The sequence below is a fragment of the Scophthalmus maximus genome, chromosome 7 (assembly GCF_022379125.1).
Source record: "Scophthalmus maximus strain ysfricsl-2021 chromosome 7, ASM2237912v1, whole genome shotgun sequence".
Lineage (NCBI taxonomy): Eukaryota > Metazoa > Chordata > Actinopteri > Pleuronectiformes > Scophthalmidae > Scophthalmus > Scophthalmus maximus.
The window spans coordinates 10,301,233-10,318,364 of record NC_061521.1 but is presented as its reverse complement, the minus strand read 5'-3'; the positions used below and the strand labels follow the sequence as shown (position 1 = coordinate 10,318,364).

Below are 17,132 nucleotides of genomic sequence, written 5' to 3'. Positions count from 1 at the left end.
ACATCCAACTCATGAAAACTCTGGAGTCATTACTTACCATCTGGTGTTGCAGCTGATTTGATTCCATCACAAGATGGTCGGAAGTTTTACGCAATGTCCCCTTCCCACTTCCAAACTTCTCTTTTTCTTCTGGCTTGCATGCACCACACTCCTCTGTGAACTTGGCCTTTTCAAATATGCTACACACCTGAAAGTTTCGTGCCTGTATCTTGTACAGTTGTGACGCTGTGGAGGTGACACACACACGTACGCACACGCGCACACACACACACACACACACACACACCCAGCTGTCACGGCTGGTAATCATCATCTTCATAACTATTTAGCCTTCAACAAACTTATGGTGCCCTGTAGAGTTGTGTGTTCTAATGTAGGCTTGCTCTGGTGTCAGCACTGCTGTGCCCCTGCAGTCTGGATTCATAGCACATTTATCTTACAGTTTGAAGCTGCTACTGCAGTTCTCTGAAGTCGTGGCTTTGATGCAATTTAGCATAGTGTGCATTTATGTGAGGCTGAATTGTTGTTAGGGCTGTCACGATCATGGAATTTTAGTTGATGATTGCGATTAACAATTGTATCGTTCTTCCTTTCTTTAATATAGTACAAACCGAATTATTGTTTGATAAGATCATTTATTGGTATTGAACATTGGAACATAAAAGTAAAAAAAATATTAGTTGCCTATTTTTGCCATAAAAGCATAGAAAAGTCCAGGAATGGGTATTGGTAGGTATTGGAAGGGAAAAATGGAATGCGAACATCTCCAATCTATCTAGCCTTTCAACACAGTGCAATATTTAGCAGCTAAAAACACAGATATTTTTCCTCAGGATTTATTGGCCAAAATAAGGCAAGCCCTTTGTCCTCTCGTGTCGTACCTTGTATAGCCCACAATTCAACAAAAAAGTGCAAAATGAAAACCATTGACATTTCCCACTCCCCTAAACGTATTGCAAGCTTTTTTCTAAACCTACAACGTAATTCTTCACCGTCACACAGACCTTGTTAATGTGCTCTACCTGCGGAGTGGACCTCACGTCCACGTTCTTGCTGGGAAGGATAGAACACAGAGGTGTTGGCACAGCAGACAGGGGCACAAAGACACACACGCAACAATGACGAAAGGTAGCAAAGGAAAGCAGCCAAGAGGAAATTGCTTATTTACCTGAAATGTATGACTCCTTTGGTCCGGAGCCAAGCCATGAATAACAAACTGAAATGATCTAAACGGCTGCTTACAGGAACAGGTAGAGAGGTTCGGTGGCCCGGTTGCCAGCTTCTCTGTGTCGCGGCTCTACCTGCTGCAGCCTCCCTGCGGAGGGACTTATGTTGTCACGTCCCTGCTCTGATTTATTATCCAGACACTTAGTTACAGAGGAGTTTAGCTCTGGGGAGAGTAGTGACCATAGTCGTGGCTATTCCCCAGCCCCCTCTGTGATGCTGTGGCCCAGCAATTGTGTGATGAATGGGGATGCCCGTGTGTGTACATGCTAAGATCCAGGCAGTGGTACAGTATAACTCTGGGTTTGTTTTCAGGGGAGAATGTTTATTTGGGTCCCCGAGGAGGGCAGGGTGTTTGTTCTGATGCTGGAAATCCAAAACAGGATACGGTGGAGCTGTGCACCGAACCAAAAATAGATGAAAGCACAAGCAGTGCTCTTACAGTTTGTGCACAAAGCGATGGCTTTAATAGAAAGAGAAGTGGATAAGATGAGAAGATAACACCGATATGGATGAATCAATATGGACGTGATAGTATCACCGATTGTGTGGCCAATCATGAGCCGTGTTTAGTTTTTTCCAAGGCCTGGTGTTGAATACATTCATTGTTAATTTCCATGATCCATGTGCGGTTCAATGCACTACGGTCAAAATATTTGTACAGGAGGCGACGGTGAGTGTTTTTTTACAGGCTTGTGATTAAAGGAGTTAATGGCACCAGCATTGCAAATAAATAATTGAATGATGCACTCATTCACTTGTGAGTATAAAGATGAATGATAAACCTAAAACAAATATCCATCAATATGAACTGTGCACCGTTTTTCTATGAACCCTTGTACGTTGTGAAATCAACGCTGAGGATCAGACTACTGCTTTACTTTTCTACAACAGAATGTTTGATTGCAGTTAGTCAAGGGCTCCGATGTATTTTGATAAAAATGATTTTGTGATACAAAAAGAAGTCATGTTGTAGTTATGATCACAGTATTTTCTTTTTTTCATTTCAGTTCCACAATAGTGCAATTTCATACGGCGTATTTTAGGAAAGGATGATTGTACCATTAAGATCACTCACTGGCACGTGTAACAGGGATCCAGCCAAGGCGATTTAAGGTACCTAGTCAAAACAAGTTCCTCAGTCAACCAATTCCTCCAACCTTCCTGCTGGCTCTGCAGCACAGCCTCCTGTATCGCTCTCTTCTCAGGGTCCGCAGCTTCTTCTGGAACTGCTCACTAGCTGCGATGTACAGCACCGGGTCCAGGCAGCTGCTTACACTGCACATGGCCTCAAAGAACTCATAGGAGGCAAAGAGGACGCTGGTGTTGGATGGTGTGACCTGGTTATGGATCCTCATGAACACCAGAGTGATGACCATTATGTGGTAGGGCATGAACGAGACCACGAAGATGAGTATGGCGGCCGTGATGAGCCGCAGAGGCTTCCCTCCTCCCCGCTGGGCTCCACTGGGCCTTCTCCCGCTCGGGAGACTCCTCAAAACACGAGCTGTCGTGATGTAAAAAGCCAGCATGATGCTAAATGGCAGAAGGAAGCCTACTGTTGTTCTGATTATGGTGATTGTTTTGACGTAGATAAAAGGACCCTGGATGTGGTCCATGCACACGGTGACATTTTCCGGCCGCTGAATTGCGAAAGTGACAAATAAGTCGGGAACGGAGCTCAAGAGGAGCACAGCCCACGTGCAGGCCGAGCACAGCTTGGCCTTGCCCGCGTCCCACCAGCGGAGGGAGCTGATGGGGTGCACCGTCCCGACGTAGCGATCGAAACTGATCAGAGTGAGGAAGAGGATGCTGCCGTATATGTTGATGTTGAAGGAGATCTTCTTGAACTGGCAGAAGACATGTATGTCCTTGAGGTGCGGCCTCTGGAAGGTGAAGTAGAGGGTGATCGGGAGGGTGAGGATCCAGGCCGAGTCGCACAGTGCCAGGTTCAGCAGGAAAACATTGCTGGTGCTCGAGGTTTTCCTGAAGCAGATGTAGTTGATCAGAGCCGCCACGTTTCCCAAGATCCCCACGGGAAGAGCGAACGTGAAGAGCACCAGCAGAATGTAGCAGTACCACTGGCCGTTCTCAAAGCGGCTGCAGAATACTGTGGACTGGTTCAGAAACTCCAGGAGCACCTCTGGGATTTGAAGAAGAAAAAGGAGTCAGTTATATTAGTGACATTTTGTTTACATCAGGGCACCACGAAAATGTATACCTATATCTATATCTATATATCACTACATCTTTATAACGTCAATGTACACATCAACTACCCATTTCCCACTTTTCCTACCTTCCATATTCCTTCAGCTTCTTCATCCAAATTCAAGCCAACAACCGTTCATCAAATCACTTCCTTCATGTACAGTATTACATTTATATTAATGTCATGTACGATATCAGGTTCATTGTCGTGTTTAAAATAACTACTCCTTTGTCATTTCCACTACCACTTCTTCTATATTCTTTTAGTTTAATATTTAATTTTATTTAATTTTATTATTTTGTAATTGATTTTACTTGTGTTTTCTTCTATTCAGACTCTGGTATTCTTGCATTTTATCTTATCAAACAGTTCTAGTATTTTTTTATGCTGAAACTTTCAGATAGGAATGGTTTAAAAGCAATAAAACTACAAAAGAACTGCCAGGTAAGTGGCCGATCACATAAAATTATATCTAATTATCACTCTTCTTTAAATTGAACCTGCTGGCACTTAATGCATTATCCCGTTGAGTAAGCAGGAACTTAAAAGAGGCATCAAGAAATGAGTGTTTTATATCATATTCCTTCCTTATCTTTTGGGTAAATCATCGTAGAAGATAGTAAATGGTATATACTGTAAAAGGAAAATGTTTAAATTATGATGTTCCTACTAATACCATAACATGTACTTTGTGGAATTGGAATCTCTATGAAATACTTGATCACAGTCTGTTTTAATGAGTCTGCTGTTAAAGCCCTGCTCTCAGCAAGTACTTAAAGTAAGATGTGATCACCCACTCTCTCTCTCAGGGCCCAATATATATTTACTGTAACTGTCTCCATAGTCTCTGAGCGTCACCACGGTGTCCAGGAAGTGAACGCTCGACTGTCTGCTGAAAACAATGAAACCTGGGGGACTGTTGATCTATTGCCTCCATGCACCATGTCAGCCTCTGTTTGCACTTAATCAGAGATAATACATTCATTTTGTTCAGCGGAGCGGATAGTAACAATTTCCGTTTGATCACATTTCAGCCCAGATCATGTCTGCCTGTTTATTCCCATTGAAAAAGAGAATATCCTATAAGTTTAATGTGCAATTTGGTTATTGAAATGCTTAATTTCAATAACTAAATTATGCTTAATTCTTTTTATTTCATCATCGTTCTACATTGCAAATAATAATTTTAGAAAGACTAATGTTTTTTTTATATAATACAGACAGTGATTACCTCATTCATACAACATTCATGTCAGGAAATTAAATACATCACATACAAGTTTATTTATGATTGTATCATGAATGATTGGAAAGTTAAATAAATGTTATGTAGAATATCCTAACAGAACCCATAAAAAAAAGGTTAATAACAAATTATTTCATGGTGGAGATTGTACTCACCTCCTTTGGCTGCTTGAGACTTGTTGAACCTCGGAATCATGATGAATGAAGACGCTGATCACATCTCAGGCCGTCTTCACTCCTCCTCCGCCAGCTGCGTGCTTCTCGTCTGTCAGCAGCCGTCAGTGCACTGATTTTCCCGTGAGCTGCGTGTGCGCGTTTGTGTGTGTGTGTGTGTGTGTGTGTGTGTGCGCGTGTGTGTGCCTGCGTGGGTGTAATACAGTAATCAGAGGATTAAACAAAACTCTTAAAACATCAAACATATTTGCCTGTGTGCCCGTGTCTAACTGATGCTCTTCTAGTTTTCACGGTGATGTTTGTGTTTCTACCTCCAAAGCTTTCTGAATGTACTGTAAGTGGATTACTAATATAAATCTGGTGACTTTTATAACCAGAGCACTTTCCCAGAATTATTGCATATGATCCCATTATCAGATCAGAACAGATCCGGTAACCTCTGTCCATAGATTGCCTTATACCTGGACAAGGTTGTATCTAGAAAAAGTTGCTATTTCATAGGAACTACTGTGGATTTGAATTCGTAAAAAAAAAAAAAAATGTTTTAGATTGTCACTGTTCGTTGTTTTATTAATTAAAGTATGTCAGTAGATTTTGGGAGTAATTTAATTTCACAGATTAAAATAATCAAGACAAAGTGCAGTGAATTCACGCACAGATTTGGCTTTCTAAGATAGTTTGATACAAAGGACACAAGAGGACGAAGTCAGAGCGATGCTCCTCACACAGGATGAGGCTCAAACTGGTGCAACGCTGTGCACATTTAAATCAAGGCTGTGCTGAAGAAGAATCTTAAAAGCAGGAAAAAAATTGGAGTAGGGTTTCCGTTTTTATGGTGTTTGTAGAAACTGCAAAAATGCAGTGTGTGGACTATAAGGATGCGATGGTTATCTGCATGTGAACTTGCCAGTCAGCTCTTTTGTGTGTCTCCCTCTATGACCACTAGATGGAGAAAAAGCTACATGTAGTTTTTTCTTTTGGTGTTTTTTTAATGTACATTTGGAAGCATCTTGAGGGGAGCTGGATATGATCTCATCCCAAACAGAACATTATGAATAGCATTGGAGGAATCATAATGTAGATACTGTAAATTACTCATCATAAATGTAAGTGAACTCTTGCTGGGTGTGTTTGCAGTGAGGGGGGGGGGGTGAGAAAGCGATATAACGAGTGTCTCCCTCTCTTCCCTCAGTTTTTTCTTGTGTGCTTGTGTGTTTTGCCGCCTTGTCCATGTATGCTGTTGTTGTTGTCCCCTGTCGGGCTGCACCTCGCTGCTGGCAGTGCTCATGAATCACTCCTTATCGGGGGCCTCTACTGTCGGGAGGTGCAGTGACTCAAACCACTCGGCTGGAGAGCCTTGAATCAGCCACTAGTTAAGTCTCGGCCGTTACAGGCGGAGAGAGAGGCTGAGAGAGGCCGACCGCGCTCGCTGCCGCGGCGTGCTGCTTTAAAAGTCAGATCTGCCGATACACACTGTGCACCTACATCCGAGCCGGGGGCTCATCGGCACTGTAGGCAATTAAGTTCACCCATGCAAGTCAATTCAATTATGCATATGTGATGAGGCCTGAAATACCACAGAGCAAGACGTATGGTGCGGCCTCGCACTAGGCCACGCTGCTTTCTGCTTCAGCATCCCCAGTTTCTGAGGCCGAGTTCCTTTTCTCTCCACTGTCACGCCGAGCGTTTGCTCATTGAGGGAACTGTCGGGTTTTTCTTCTTCTTTAACACTCACAATAAGTAAGTGAACGCATTTTTAAAAAGTGCCAGTGTGCATAATCACCTGAAACTAAAAGGTGTTGCGTTTTCTTTACCTTCATATTTACGTTTGTCCGGAATGGACAAACGGAACACTGGCTCTATAGAGGACCATTTGCGTTTTGAAGCTACCAAAAAAACCCCAGTAGGTTCTCCTACACACTTGGAAGGGGAGGTCTGAGGGGAGGGGTGTTCAACAAAAGATCCTGATCTCCATAGGAATCTCAACATCTTTGTTGTTCTTTTAATGTTCGCTGCAGAGAGTGAGCCAGCTGAGATTGAACAGCATGTAGAACTATTGGAGTCAACCAGCCAGGCTGTAATAGGAAAATAAATGGAGCATTCTGCTTTGCTATCTTTCTGAAGTGTGTACACACACACACACACACACACACACACACACACACACACAATGAGCTCTCTGAGGTGCAATAACTCAAAGGGACGCTGACTGAGCTGGAGGAGAGAAAAACAGAGTTTTTCTGGGGAAGATGGCCGCTTCTGGCACCAGATCACAGCTCGCGGAGACAAAGCCGGGAGAGAGCCTTGAAGTGTGCGTGTGTGTGTGTGTGTGTGTGTGTGTGTGTGTGTGTGTGAGCAATATGTAAAGTAGTTGAAATAGGGGTGTATAGCTAAGCTCACTCTTAATTAACTGCCAATTGGGTAACCTTGAAGCGGCTGGTGATGTGGGTTCACCGTTTGAGGACCACGTCATCAACCTGTAAAATTGGTTGCATAACGTCCTCTGTGACTCTAGAGGGAGCTTTTTTGAATCTGACGCTGTCCCCCAAATCACTCCATATGCAGTGCAAAATATTATCTGTCCCTCATTTTATTTGTGAGGCCAAATTCTGAGTATGTATCCCCTGTAGTCCCTGTAGAACTTCAACAGTGGAACAATAAAAGTACAGTCCATGGCAATGTTTAATTCCCATTTTTCAAAGAAGTGTATTTTTTTATATTCCACCACAAGACTGGAAATATAAATGATGAATATCCACATAACGTAAAACGTGGCCTGCTTTACAGCTGAATTAGAGATGTTGTTGTCGGCGGTCCACAACACATTTGTTGACCGTTAGTCTACTGACATTTATGAAAGGAAAGCACTTTAGAATCATGGGCAGATTCTTTATCAAGGATCCTAAGACACAGATACACGCACCACTAGCGAAAGCGACCTGAAGGCCACTGAGGAAGAGTGTAAGAAAAAGTATGGTTCACTCGAGGCGAGCCAGCGCCTGGAGCTCGATGGTTGAAGAAGGATGAGCAGCGGAGGGAGAAGGACAGAATGACTGAGCAGAAGATCGGCCTCCTGATCGACCGGATCAAGGTAAGATGCCTCTGCCGATCCTTTTACCCCAGAATAACGGCAGGCTTGTTCATGAATGGTTGGGAAGTTTTAAAACTAAAATACTGTTCTTGTCTTTCCAGATGCTGCTCATTCAAACTGCAACACCCGATAGGAGCAGAGAAGAAAACAAGCAAAGTGTACATGAGGACACCCGTTCTCCCCTTCCCCCTTCCCCCTACCCACCCTTCATCCTACCCCCTACCCATCATCGAACACCATCACTTTATCCTTCTACCTCTCCTTTTCATTCAAATCCTACAATTCATCCAATCTCACTCATGGGTGAAGATCTCGGGGGGGAAGGTGGGGAGACCTGTTCCCACAAACTTCTGAAAAACATAGTTAGACATAGTTGTATGTAACATATACAATAAAAAAAAAACATGCATTCATCCAATGTAAAGACTAAGCTATGAACACTACAGAACTATGTGTAAGTCTGCAGATTTTCACAATAATTACAAAACCACATTTTATCAATCAGTCACACTATTGGTGCGCAGAGAAAACCACATTTATATATTTAATGGGATTACATTTTTAAACTGAAACATTTTGAGTATTTCAGTCACTAGCTACAATTGCTTCATCCAGTTTTGATCTCTGTCAGCAGGCTGGGTGAATGTGGGGTGTTGTTATGCTTGGCAGGCTTCCTGTTTGAATAGCTGACCCAGATAGATTGGTGAAATTAAATGAAAGGAAAACCATTCAGTACAGACCTACAGCACCTTCTGCCACAGTGCAACAATTTCCCACATTTATCAGTGGTGAAAATTAGGGTCGCGCGTCAGTGACGAAGCAAAATGACAATGATTCCAAAATGGGACAGTTTTTCGGGCACAACCTGAACAAATGGCAACGATCGTGTCATAGTGATGTCATGAGTGTTGAAACATTTGTCACAGTCACGGAGGGCACGGCGTTTGACTAACATGCATTACCTTGACAGGGAGGGTTAAAATGGGAGACCCTCGACGGACTGCTGCGACCTTAAGGTCGAGGGTCACGTGAGCAAATGGGTTCAGCCAAGTTTCTGGCTGTGTAAGATGTTCCCGTGTTATTTTACTGTTGGTTTAACAATGTGTTTTATTTTTAGTATGCATTGATTATTGAAAATGCCATTTGCTGTCTACTAACTACACAGATATTAAGGTCCTAATAAGTGTCCTTATTGTTGTAATAGTAGAAATATGTCTGTAAGATACTGATACATTTTGAAGGGATGCGTCAATGTTGTTGTCAAAATCTGATTTACTACAAGTTATGTTTGCATGATTATTCACAAGTGATACAAATTGGTGGTTAACCTGCTCCAATCTGCTTCTCTCATTAATTTGTTTTAATATTTTACTTGAGTATAAGGACTAAAAATCAAGATATCTTTAATAGCTCTTTTGTTTGATTAAATTTGAGCTTCATGTCTCTTGAAAATCATTCTGTTATTTTAAGTCCTCCAGCTTTGTGAAAGTTTATGAAATTCTAAATATTTTTCTTTTAATCCAATTCGGCCCAGGTCTGAAAGATGGGATTAGTTACAGACGGAGTAGATCCTACTCTAGGTAGACTCCTTTTGTTCCATGAGTCAGTGTTTTAGTTAGATCAAGGACTCTGACAGCTGTAATGTATACTGTACCAGTGTAATCCTATTTCATCACACTCACCAGAGAAAAATATGAGTCCTTGAAATTAAATTTCTGTGCCTATTTGTGTTGAGGAGCAGCCACATAAAAACTGGTCTGTCACCACATTCAAAGTCAGGCACCAACTTTAGTCTTTTAAAGGTACAACAACGAGCCAACAGTGGCATAATAAACATTATCTCCATGAGTTCTGCTGAGGACTGAGGACAAGCTTGTGTGATACCGTGCAGTGGGCTGCGTCTCCGAATCAATCTCATGCCGCCAGAGCGACATTTCTCCATAATTTGAATCCGAGCGAGAACTGTGGATTAAGGAAAACACCACGGGTCACAAATGTTTGAGTAATCTCTCTAATCACGTGGAACGGGCATCATGAAACACAAGCGAGCCTCAGTCGGCTGACAGCAAAACCCACCAGATGCATGGCAATGGTGTGTGCGTAGAATGGCTCTCTGTTGGGATTGTCAATGACATGGTGACGGTTGAAATTGGTCAGGAAAAGTCAATTACTCCAGGGTGTGGAAGTGACACCTCGAAGTGGCCTTTCATCTCAATTTCACTGCTCCAAAGGGCACATGTCCAGCGGAGGACAACTTTGATCCCTGTGACTAATTTATCTACTTTCATCTTCATTTTCGTGGGCATGCGTGTTCGCAGGTTGACGTGCCTTCTTTTTTTTTGAACCGCCACTGACGGCAGTGTCCTTGTCGTGCTCCCTCCACTCTAGGTCGATACCTGCGCCTGAAAATGTTCCGCGAGGATCATGGCTCCTGGATGACCATGTTCTTCAGCACCATCCTCTTCCTCTTCATCTTCTCACACATCTACAACCTTTTCCTGCTGATGGCTGGGAGCATGGAGTAAGCCATTCGATCTCTCTCTGTCCCTTTCCCCCCCCTCATTCTCCGCTTCCCCGTGCGTTAGACGTTGTACGCTCCCCTTTGGTTGGCGTGATTGATCTCAATGTCTCGCCTGAACACAGAGCCGGTACCGGTCTGATTAATCAGTCCCGACTTTAAATCACAGGAGCAGGCAAAGGGAGGGTGGTTTAATCCTGAAAGATCCCCTTCAGCCCCCACACTTATTCTCCCATGATCTCTACTTATTTATTTATTTTTTTGCTACATCTCTCTGTTTGAGCCCCTGTTGTTTTGGACGTACCTGCCGAGAAACCAGCAGAGCTCGACACCCACACGTCAAGCCGATGACAGGAATCCGTTATTGCATTTGCAAGGTGTCCGTCTAGAGGAAGGAAAACATGCCCTTGAAGCCAGCCAGCCAGACACGAGGTCGCCCCAAGGTGATGTACCTTGTGGAAGAAAGAAAAACAGTGAGGCGGGTGTCTTCTTCAGGTGCAGGCTGTCAAGAGGGAGGTCAGGGCTGGTCACTGCTACTGTCCCATCTTAACAAGACGCATCAACTTTACATAAGGTGAAGGCAGATGAAGGCTATTGGCCAGCAGGGACGGTGTGGTGGTTCACTATGGCCGGAGGGAAGGGTTTGTATAGTCAGTCCATCTGTCACTCGGGGCCAGCGCGGGGACACCGGCATCCATCTTGTCCGTTCTCTCTGGTCGGCCGAGAGAAAGGAGGAGGCGAACAGCTGAGCAGAGGAGCGGGTACCGCCGAGATGATGAATTTTGCTTGCTCGGGGAAAAGTTACATTTGCAGTCGCACCGAGTGCATCCGTCACAAGGACGACTCCTCGTTACTGCCTCTCCTTTTGGCCTCGAAATAACGAGCGGAGGATCCATTTATAGTCGGTCAGTGCCTTTTTTTTTCTTTTTCTCAAGTGTGCTCCACTAGAGGACATTGGGATAAGAAAATAATGAGTTACTCACATATGTTCAACCGGCATAATGGTAATAATAATTTATATCAATTTGACCGGTGCGAGTCAGAGTCTCCTTTCATATCAGCTACATCCGTTTTTCATATACATAACACCAACCATTACAGATTATTAAACAGTTACAACAACACTAAAAGAAAACCTGCACAATGATTTGCTTTGGGTGTGTGTTGAGCACTGCCAACGGTTACTCAGTGCTGTAAAGCTCTCCACCTAAAGACAGATGGTGCTGTTGTGAAGCGAGTGAACCAGCTAAGACACCTGGTCTTTTTCTGCTCTCACAGGCCGCCCCTCCGCTCCCCTTCCTGTCCCTCTTTCCTGCTTGTTGTCTTTCAGCTCCAGCAGTGTGTCCGCCGAGGACCCGTAACCTGACAAAAACCATTAGTGTTCACATCTCTGTTCAAGTCCGACATGTTAAGAGCAGTGTTCACACTCTGCCAGGGTGCCCCCTCGGCGGACGAGCTCCGGGCTGCAGGCGCATGAAGGGAGTGGTGACGGAGGCAGGGAGGGATGGAGGGAGTCTGTGGGGGGGGGTTGTTGGAGGAGCGCTCCAGCCCCGATGATGCAGTGAAACTTGAGTCTTTTGATATGTGTCCAAACTCTATTTGCAACCCTTCCCTCACCCTGCGGTGAAACTGTTAGGTGGTGTAGTTTTCTTCTTCGCCACAGCACAAAGGAAAAGTACAAAACATCCCTTTGTGGCTACAGCTGGCCCCCTGCGGAAGTGAATGGTGTTTTTTTCCTTTTCAATTGTACTGAAAGAACACGCCGCTGTGAAGTGTTATTACTGCCAAGGGTTTTTTAAAGGGTAGGTATTTTGGCATGGGTTCGCTGGCTTTGACATCCAGCCATGGTGGTGCACTGCAGGGGATGCTCTTCTGGTGGCTGGTCTCACACACACACACACACACACACACACACACACACACGCACATATCAAAGACATACTGTTCACGTCTCACACTTGGCTCAAGTTAACTGTCAGGGCATGTATGTGCATGAAGGAAGCGTGTGGCTGTGTGTACGAGTTTGTGTGTGGCGCGGTGGGATCGGGGGGGTTGGGGGGTTGGCGTCTGTCTCCCTGCTGTCTCCCTGACCTGATGCCGTGTGCTGCCTGAGCCCTCCGCTCATTAATATGCTTTCATTTTTCCTCGACCTTTCAGGCGGTCTTCGGGCTTGATTTAATTAAAACCAGCATTAGATCGGAGAGGACAGGAGATAAACTGCACCATCAGAACAATAAACAATCACTGATAAGGGAGTGTGTATCTTTTTTGGACGGGAATTATTTACTCATGATTAGTCATGTAAAGTCAGTTCACCAGAGCCATTATATCTCGGCTCAAAGAGATTTCCAGACTGTGTAATCTTACACATGTCGAACAGTGTCTCAGCCAATATTTAAACAGCCTCTTCTAGGTCAACAGCCATCAACCTGTTACCTGGCTTATGTCATATCGGGGGGGGGGGGGGGCATTGTGGCTCCCTGGGAGCTGTAATCCACACTTGTTACCGAACCCTCACATCTGGGCTATTTGCATTTTAATGTAACTGTCAGATTAAGAGGGGGCTGTTTGTTTGAAACCAGGGGAGTGTGACCGCCCGGGGAGTTTGACGGGGCTTCATGAATGTTCTGTCACGCCACACAATCCCATTCCACCATCTTACGCCGCCATTACCGGCCAAAGCCAGCCCCTAATTAGATGGTGTTATTTAATTAAGACGGCCCAATGCGCGGCGTACACATTAATCTTGACTAATTTAGAGAAAATTGGGTGGTAAAGTAACGTGAAGGTGGAGGGAGGTTTGGAGCATGTGGGAATCTAATGAGGAACCGAAGTGGAACAGGGACAGTAAAGCTGTTAAATGATGGCTATACTTCTTCTGTCTGTTACTCAGTAGAGAGAAAAATGGATAGATGTTAGGATGGGGGGGGGGGGGGTATTCAGTTAGAGGATATCTTTGATGAGGAGCAGGGAGGGGTGGATTTGGCATTTTACTACAACAATACCCTGGGCGGGATTAGACCCCATCGTGTTAGGGTATTTTTCTTTGTTTTCCATGATCCTTTGTGCTGCGTGCATGCTGGTCCCACTCGTCTGTGTGTTTGCTTCTCTGGCACTAAGCTGGAGTAATTCCATGGACAAGTGGATTTAAAAGGCTGAATAAATAGCATGTTATGGTATGTAGATGCCTCCTGTTGCATACAAGCAGGCATGAGGCTTGCCGCTCCCTACGGTGCAGCGGCATTGTTTAATGATCCAGACTTTTCTTAACACTGAAATATGTGACTAACAAGCTGTCTGTTAGTTTTAGATATAGACATTTATGCCGTGTGGATGGTTACAGATAGAGAATTAAAAAGATGATTGAACTACAGCAGTTCAGTTCAATTAGAAAAGAGGGTTGAAAGATACAGGGTTGATGGCAGTGGTCATATATATGACCTCTGCATCAACCCGTGTGCTTTTCAATTTATCATATATATATATATATGTGTTTATATTCAGTATTTATTTAATGCATTTATTTAATCATTATTAATACTGTATTTAGTTATGCCTCGATTTACCAAGTCCTTGTCTCTGTTTTAGTTAAGTTACCTTTTCTGATCCCTTGTGTTTTGTTCGTCATAAGTTTGGTTAATTTCCTGTTTTATTTTTGTAAATCATTTCCTGTGTCTGGTTTTCTTGTGACTTTACGTTTCTTGTGTTTCCCTGTGACTGTCTGCACCTGTTCCTCATGTATCTCGTCTGTGTCTCATTAGCTGTGCCCTCTTGTGTGTATATATGTTTGTCCTGACTGCTTCTTGTGGATATTCATGAGTTTGAGTTTTGGATCTTGTATATTTTCCCCTTAAAAGGTTGGGTTTTTTTGTTGCTTATTATTAAAAACGTTTCCCCCTGACCTGCATTTTGGGTCCTGCTGAACCAAACTGTGACATTTTCACTCTTTTCGTAGATATTCTCTAAATATGTAATCAATTTATCAAGAAAATATATGTTGAGATGAATCCAAAATAGAATAAATCACTAGTTTTACTAAATTTAAGGATTTTTAGGGATTGTTATGTTTAAATACTTTGTCACTTTTGTCTTTGTCCTGAGACAACACTAAGATACCTTTCTGAAGACTGTGTCAGAAAGACTTCTGCTATTAGACCTTGATTTAGAAACCCGTCGCTGGGTTTTAATGGTAGTAATTGTCTTTGGGTTTAGAATAATTTCTCTTTGGCTTCCTAACTGTGCCGCTCTTGTTTCTACTCACTCCCACACCTACTTTCTGAGCATATCTCCTGCTGTCTTTCACACTCCTACACATGGACATTATGTTGGTACCTCAAAATTGACTCATTACGCATTGAAGTGTTTAGTGAGCCTAAAGCTTTCACTGAAGTCGTCTTCTCTCTATTCTCAGAATGTCTCTCAAAACCGACTGTGTGCCGTACGAAAACAGTGAGGTCAGTCATTTCCTCTCTGATGGTAAGATCCTGCTTTTTTTCTGGGACAGAGGGGAGGAGCGTCACCGCTGGCTGCTGCCCTCCACATACTTCACTGTCACATAAAGAGGAACAGCTGCAGTTGTAAACAGTAAACATCATAACCTTGACGGCGGGAATTATATATTATTGTGTGCGAGTGTACAGAATGTGTTCTTGTGTTGGAGCAGGACAGATGGGTTGTCGGTGCATGTGTGCATGTTTGTGTGTAGTGCCACACTCCGTTAAGTCACGTCATCTCTTCCTTATGTTTCACCACAACAATTAACGGCTCCGGTAACATTTCAGATCCGTCGTCAGAGCTTAACATTTTGAATGATACGTTGCCTTGTTAATTAAAGAGGTTGTGTTGTCACCCATGTCAGTTGGTTGGTTGGTTGTTCTGTTGGTCAGCAGATTACACAATAACTACTAAATCAACAGTGATTTATGGTAGAGATTATGCCTGTAGTCTAATGATGTCATCATTGATAGATGGATAGATAGATAGATGGACTTAATTGATCCCAAACTGGGAAATTCTGGTTTTACCACAACAAGATATCAGGCACGCACCACAAAACTATGCAAATATAAGGAATACCAATATTAAGAATGTACATAATATTTGTGCAGATGTACATAAGATCAGAAAATGTCACAGTGAGTATTTTGAAAATGGCTTATTTTGTGGTATACTAGTTTGAAGGATTTGTTGGGGATACTAAAGTACATATAAACCCACTCAGTATTAAGGTACAGGGAGGCCTGGTCTTGGAACCCTCCGTCCTCAAGGAAAGCTGATAGTGGGCATGGCCTGATAACAGCACTGTCCGAGATATTGCTCGAAGGTATTCACTCCCATTCCTGAGCCAGGGGACTGATAAGGACTAAAAGACTCAATCTACTGTTAGTTTAATACAATACGTGGTCTGATTCTGCGCTGAGTGATGAATAGAAATTGTGGGGTTTAAGTTGCCTTGGGAGATGGTACAATGATAGTGACGGGAGTGTGTTTTGACTGCGTTATGCTCGCTGGTAACATGCTGCTCAGCACTGTACACTGTAAATATGACGTTGGCCACTGTGGTGCACAGGGAGGAGAACAGGCAATGCATTTCAATGCGCAGTCAGCCAAGGTCAAAATGTAATGTTCTGATTGAGTCTAGGCTTTAGAGGTCAGATGAGGTCACTCAGTTGCCTTGGTCACTTAGTTGCTGGCTGTCCGACAGAGAAAGCAAGTTTATTAAACCCAGCATGACAGAATATAGCTCAGAGTGGACAGTGAAAAAAAAGATAGTATTACCGTGGAGTCACAGAGAGTAGTGAAAGCTCTCTCAGCGTGCTGGTTTACAACCTTAATCATCGGGTCCCCCATGGGCCTTGAAAATTCTTCAGTTGGGAGTTTGATAAAAAAATAAAATTAAACCATAAATCCTTCTCGTTAAATCGGTGAACATCTGTAGTTGTGGAGGTGCTTAGTGTGGTTCTGGCTCTTTGCTGCAGTGTGGATTGTTGATGAAATGGGGGGCGGGGGGAAGCAAAAAGGGTTTTTTGAAAGGCCGTTATAGTTTTCGATGTAATTAAAGTCTTCGCAGGGCCACTTCATTACTACCAGTCCTGTTTTTGTTTTCATTTAGCCACAGTAGTTACACATTTCGAAAATGTAATCTGCTGCATTTTCATATCAATATGTAGCCCTCGCACTCAATTTCAACTCTGACATAGAGTCTTATACACACCTTTTGCATGGGAGGAATTTCAAAGAAAGTTAAAGAATAATATTTGTCTAATACAGTATTTAACCTATGCATTCATAATAAAATATTCATAAAAAATCTGGTGGACAGTAGAGAGCCGTAACAGTTGAACAGACATAGAAAAGACCAGCTGTATCCCGAGCTGTATCAGAATTAAATCCAGCAACAGAGATGTGCATGTTTCAACTGCGGTTTGCAAATGAGCTGTCTCAAAAACAATTAAATTGTCCTTTTCCCTGCTTAATGTCAAACCACGGTAGCGTCCAAACTTTCCAAAGCTCTAAAACTCTGCTGCGCAAAATTGTAATTTCTTGCATGTGATGGAACAAGACTTTGAAAGGCATTGAAATGTCATTGAATATTATGTCTGAACAAGTGTTGGAAACCTGATAACATTCCACAGAGGGTCAAAGCTGGCTGAGCCGGCTGGCTGGCA

General features: G+C 43.3%; 2 protein-coding genes across 4 annotated transcripts in view; one reads left to right on the top strand and one right to left on the bottom strand.

The window, feature by feature from the left end:
* The window catches only part of tmem117 (transmembrane protein 117), a 48,495-nt gene that overhangs the window by 10,248 nt on the left and 21,115 nt on the right, over nucleotides 1-17,132 (top strand). For all 3 annotated transcript variants that reach the window (XM_035641834.2, XM_035641833.2, XM_035641836.2), the window contains one exon: nucleotides 10,335-10,467. In XM_035641834.2, the coding sequence (XP_035497727.2) occupies nucleotides 10,335-10,467 (133 nt within the window). The remainder of the gene's footprint in view (nucleotides 1-10,334; nucleotides 10,468-17,132) is intronic.
* On the bottom strand, nucleotides 1,303-4,936 carry LOC118314986 (P2Y purinoceptor 1-like). Its single transcript, XM_035641841.2, has 2 exons — nucleotides 4,838-4,936; nucleotides 1,303-3,367 (listed from the first exon to the last, which is right to left on the bottom strand). The coding sequence occupies exons 1-2, from the start codon at nucleotides 4,875-4,877 to the stop codon at nucleotides 2,367-2,369; spliced, it is 1,041 nt and encodes a 346-aa protein (XP_035497734.1). The 5' UTR covers nucleotides 4,878-4,936; the 3' UTR covers nucleotides 1,303-2,366.

Bases quoted from the DNA above. Each gene is read 5' to 3' on its own strand.
- LOC118314986 (XM_035641841.2), bottom strand. From the start codon at position 4,877: ATGATTCCGAGGTTCAACAAGTCTCAAGCAGCCAAAGGAG. The intron at 3,368-4,837 runs GTGAGTACAATC...TTCAAATCCCAG, and splicing joins GTCTCAAGCAGCCAAAGGAG to AGGTGCTCCTGGAGTTTCTG.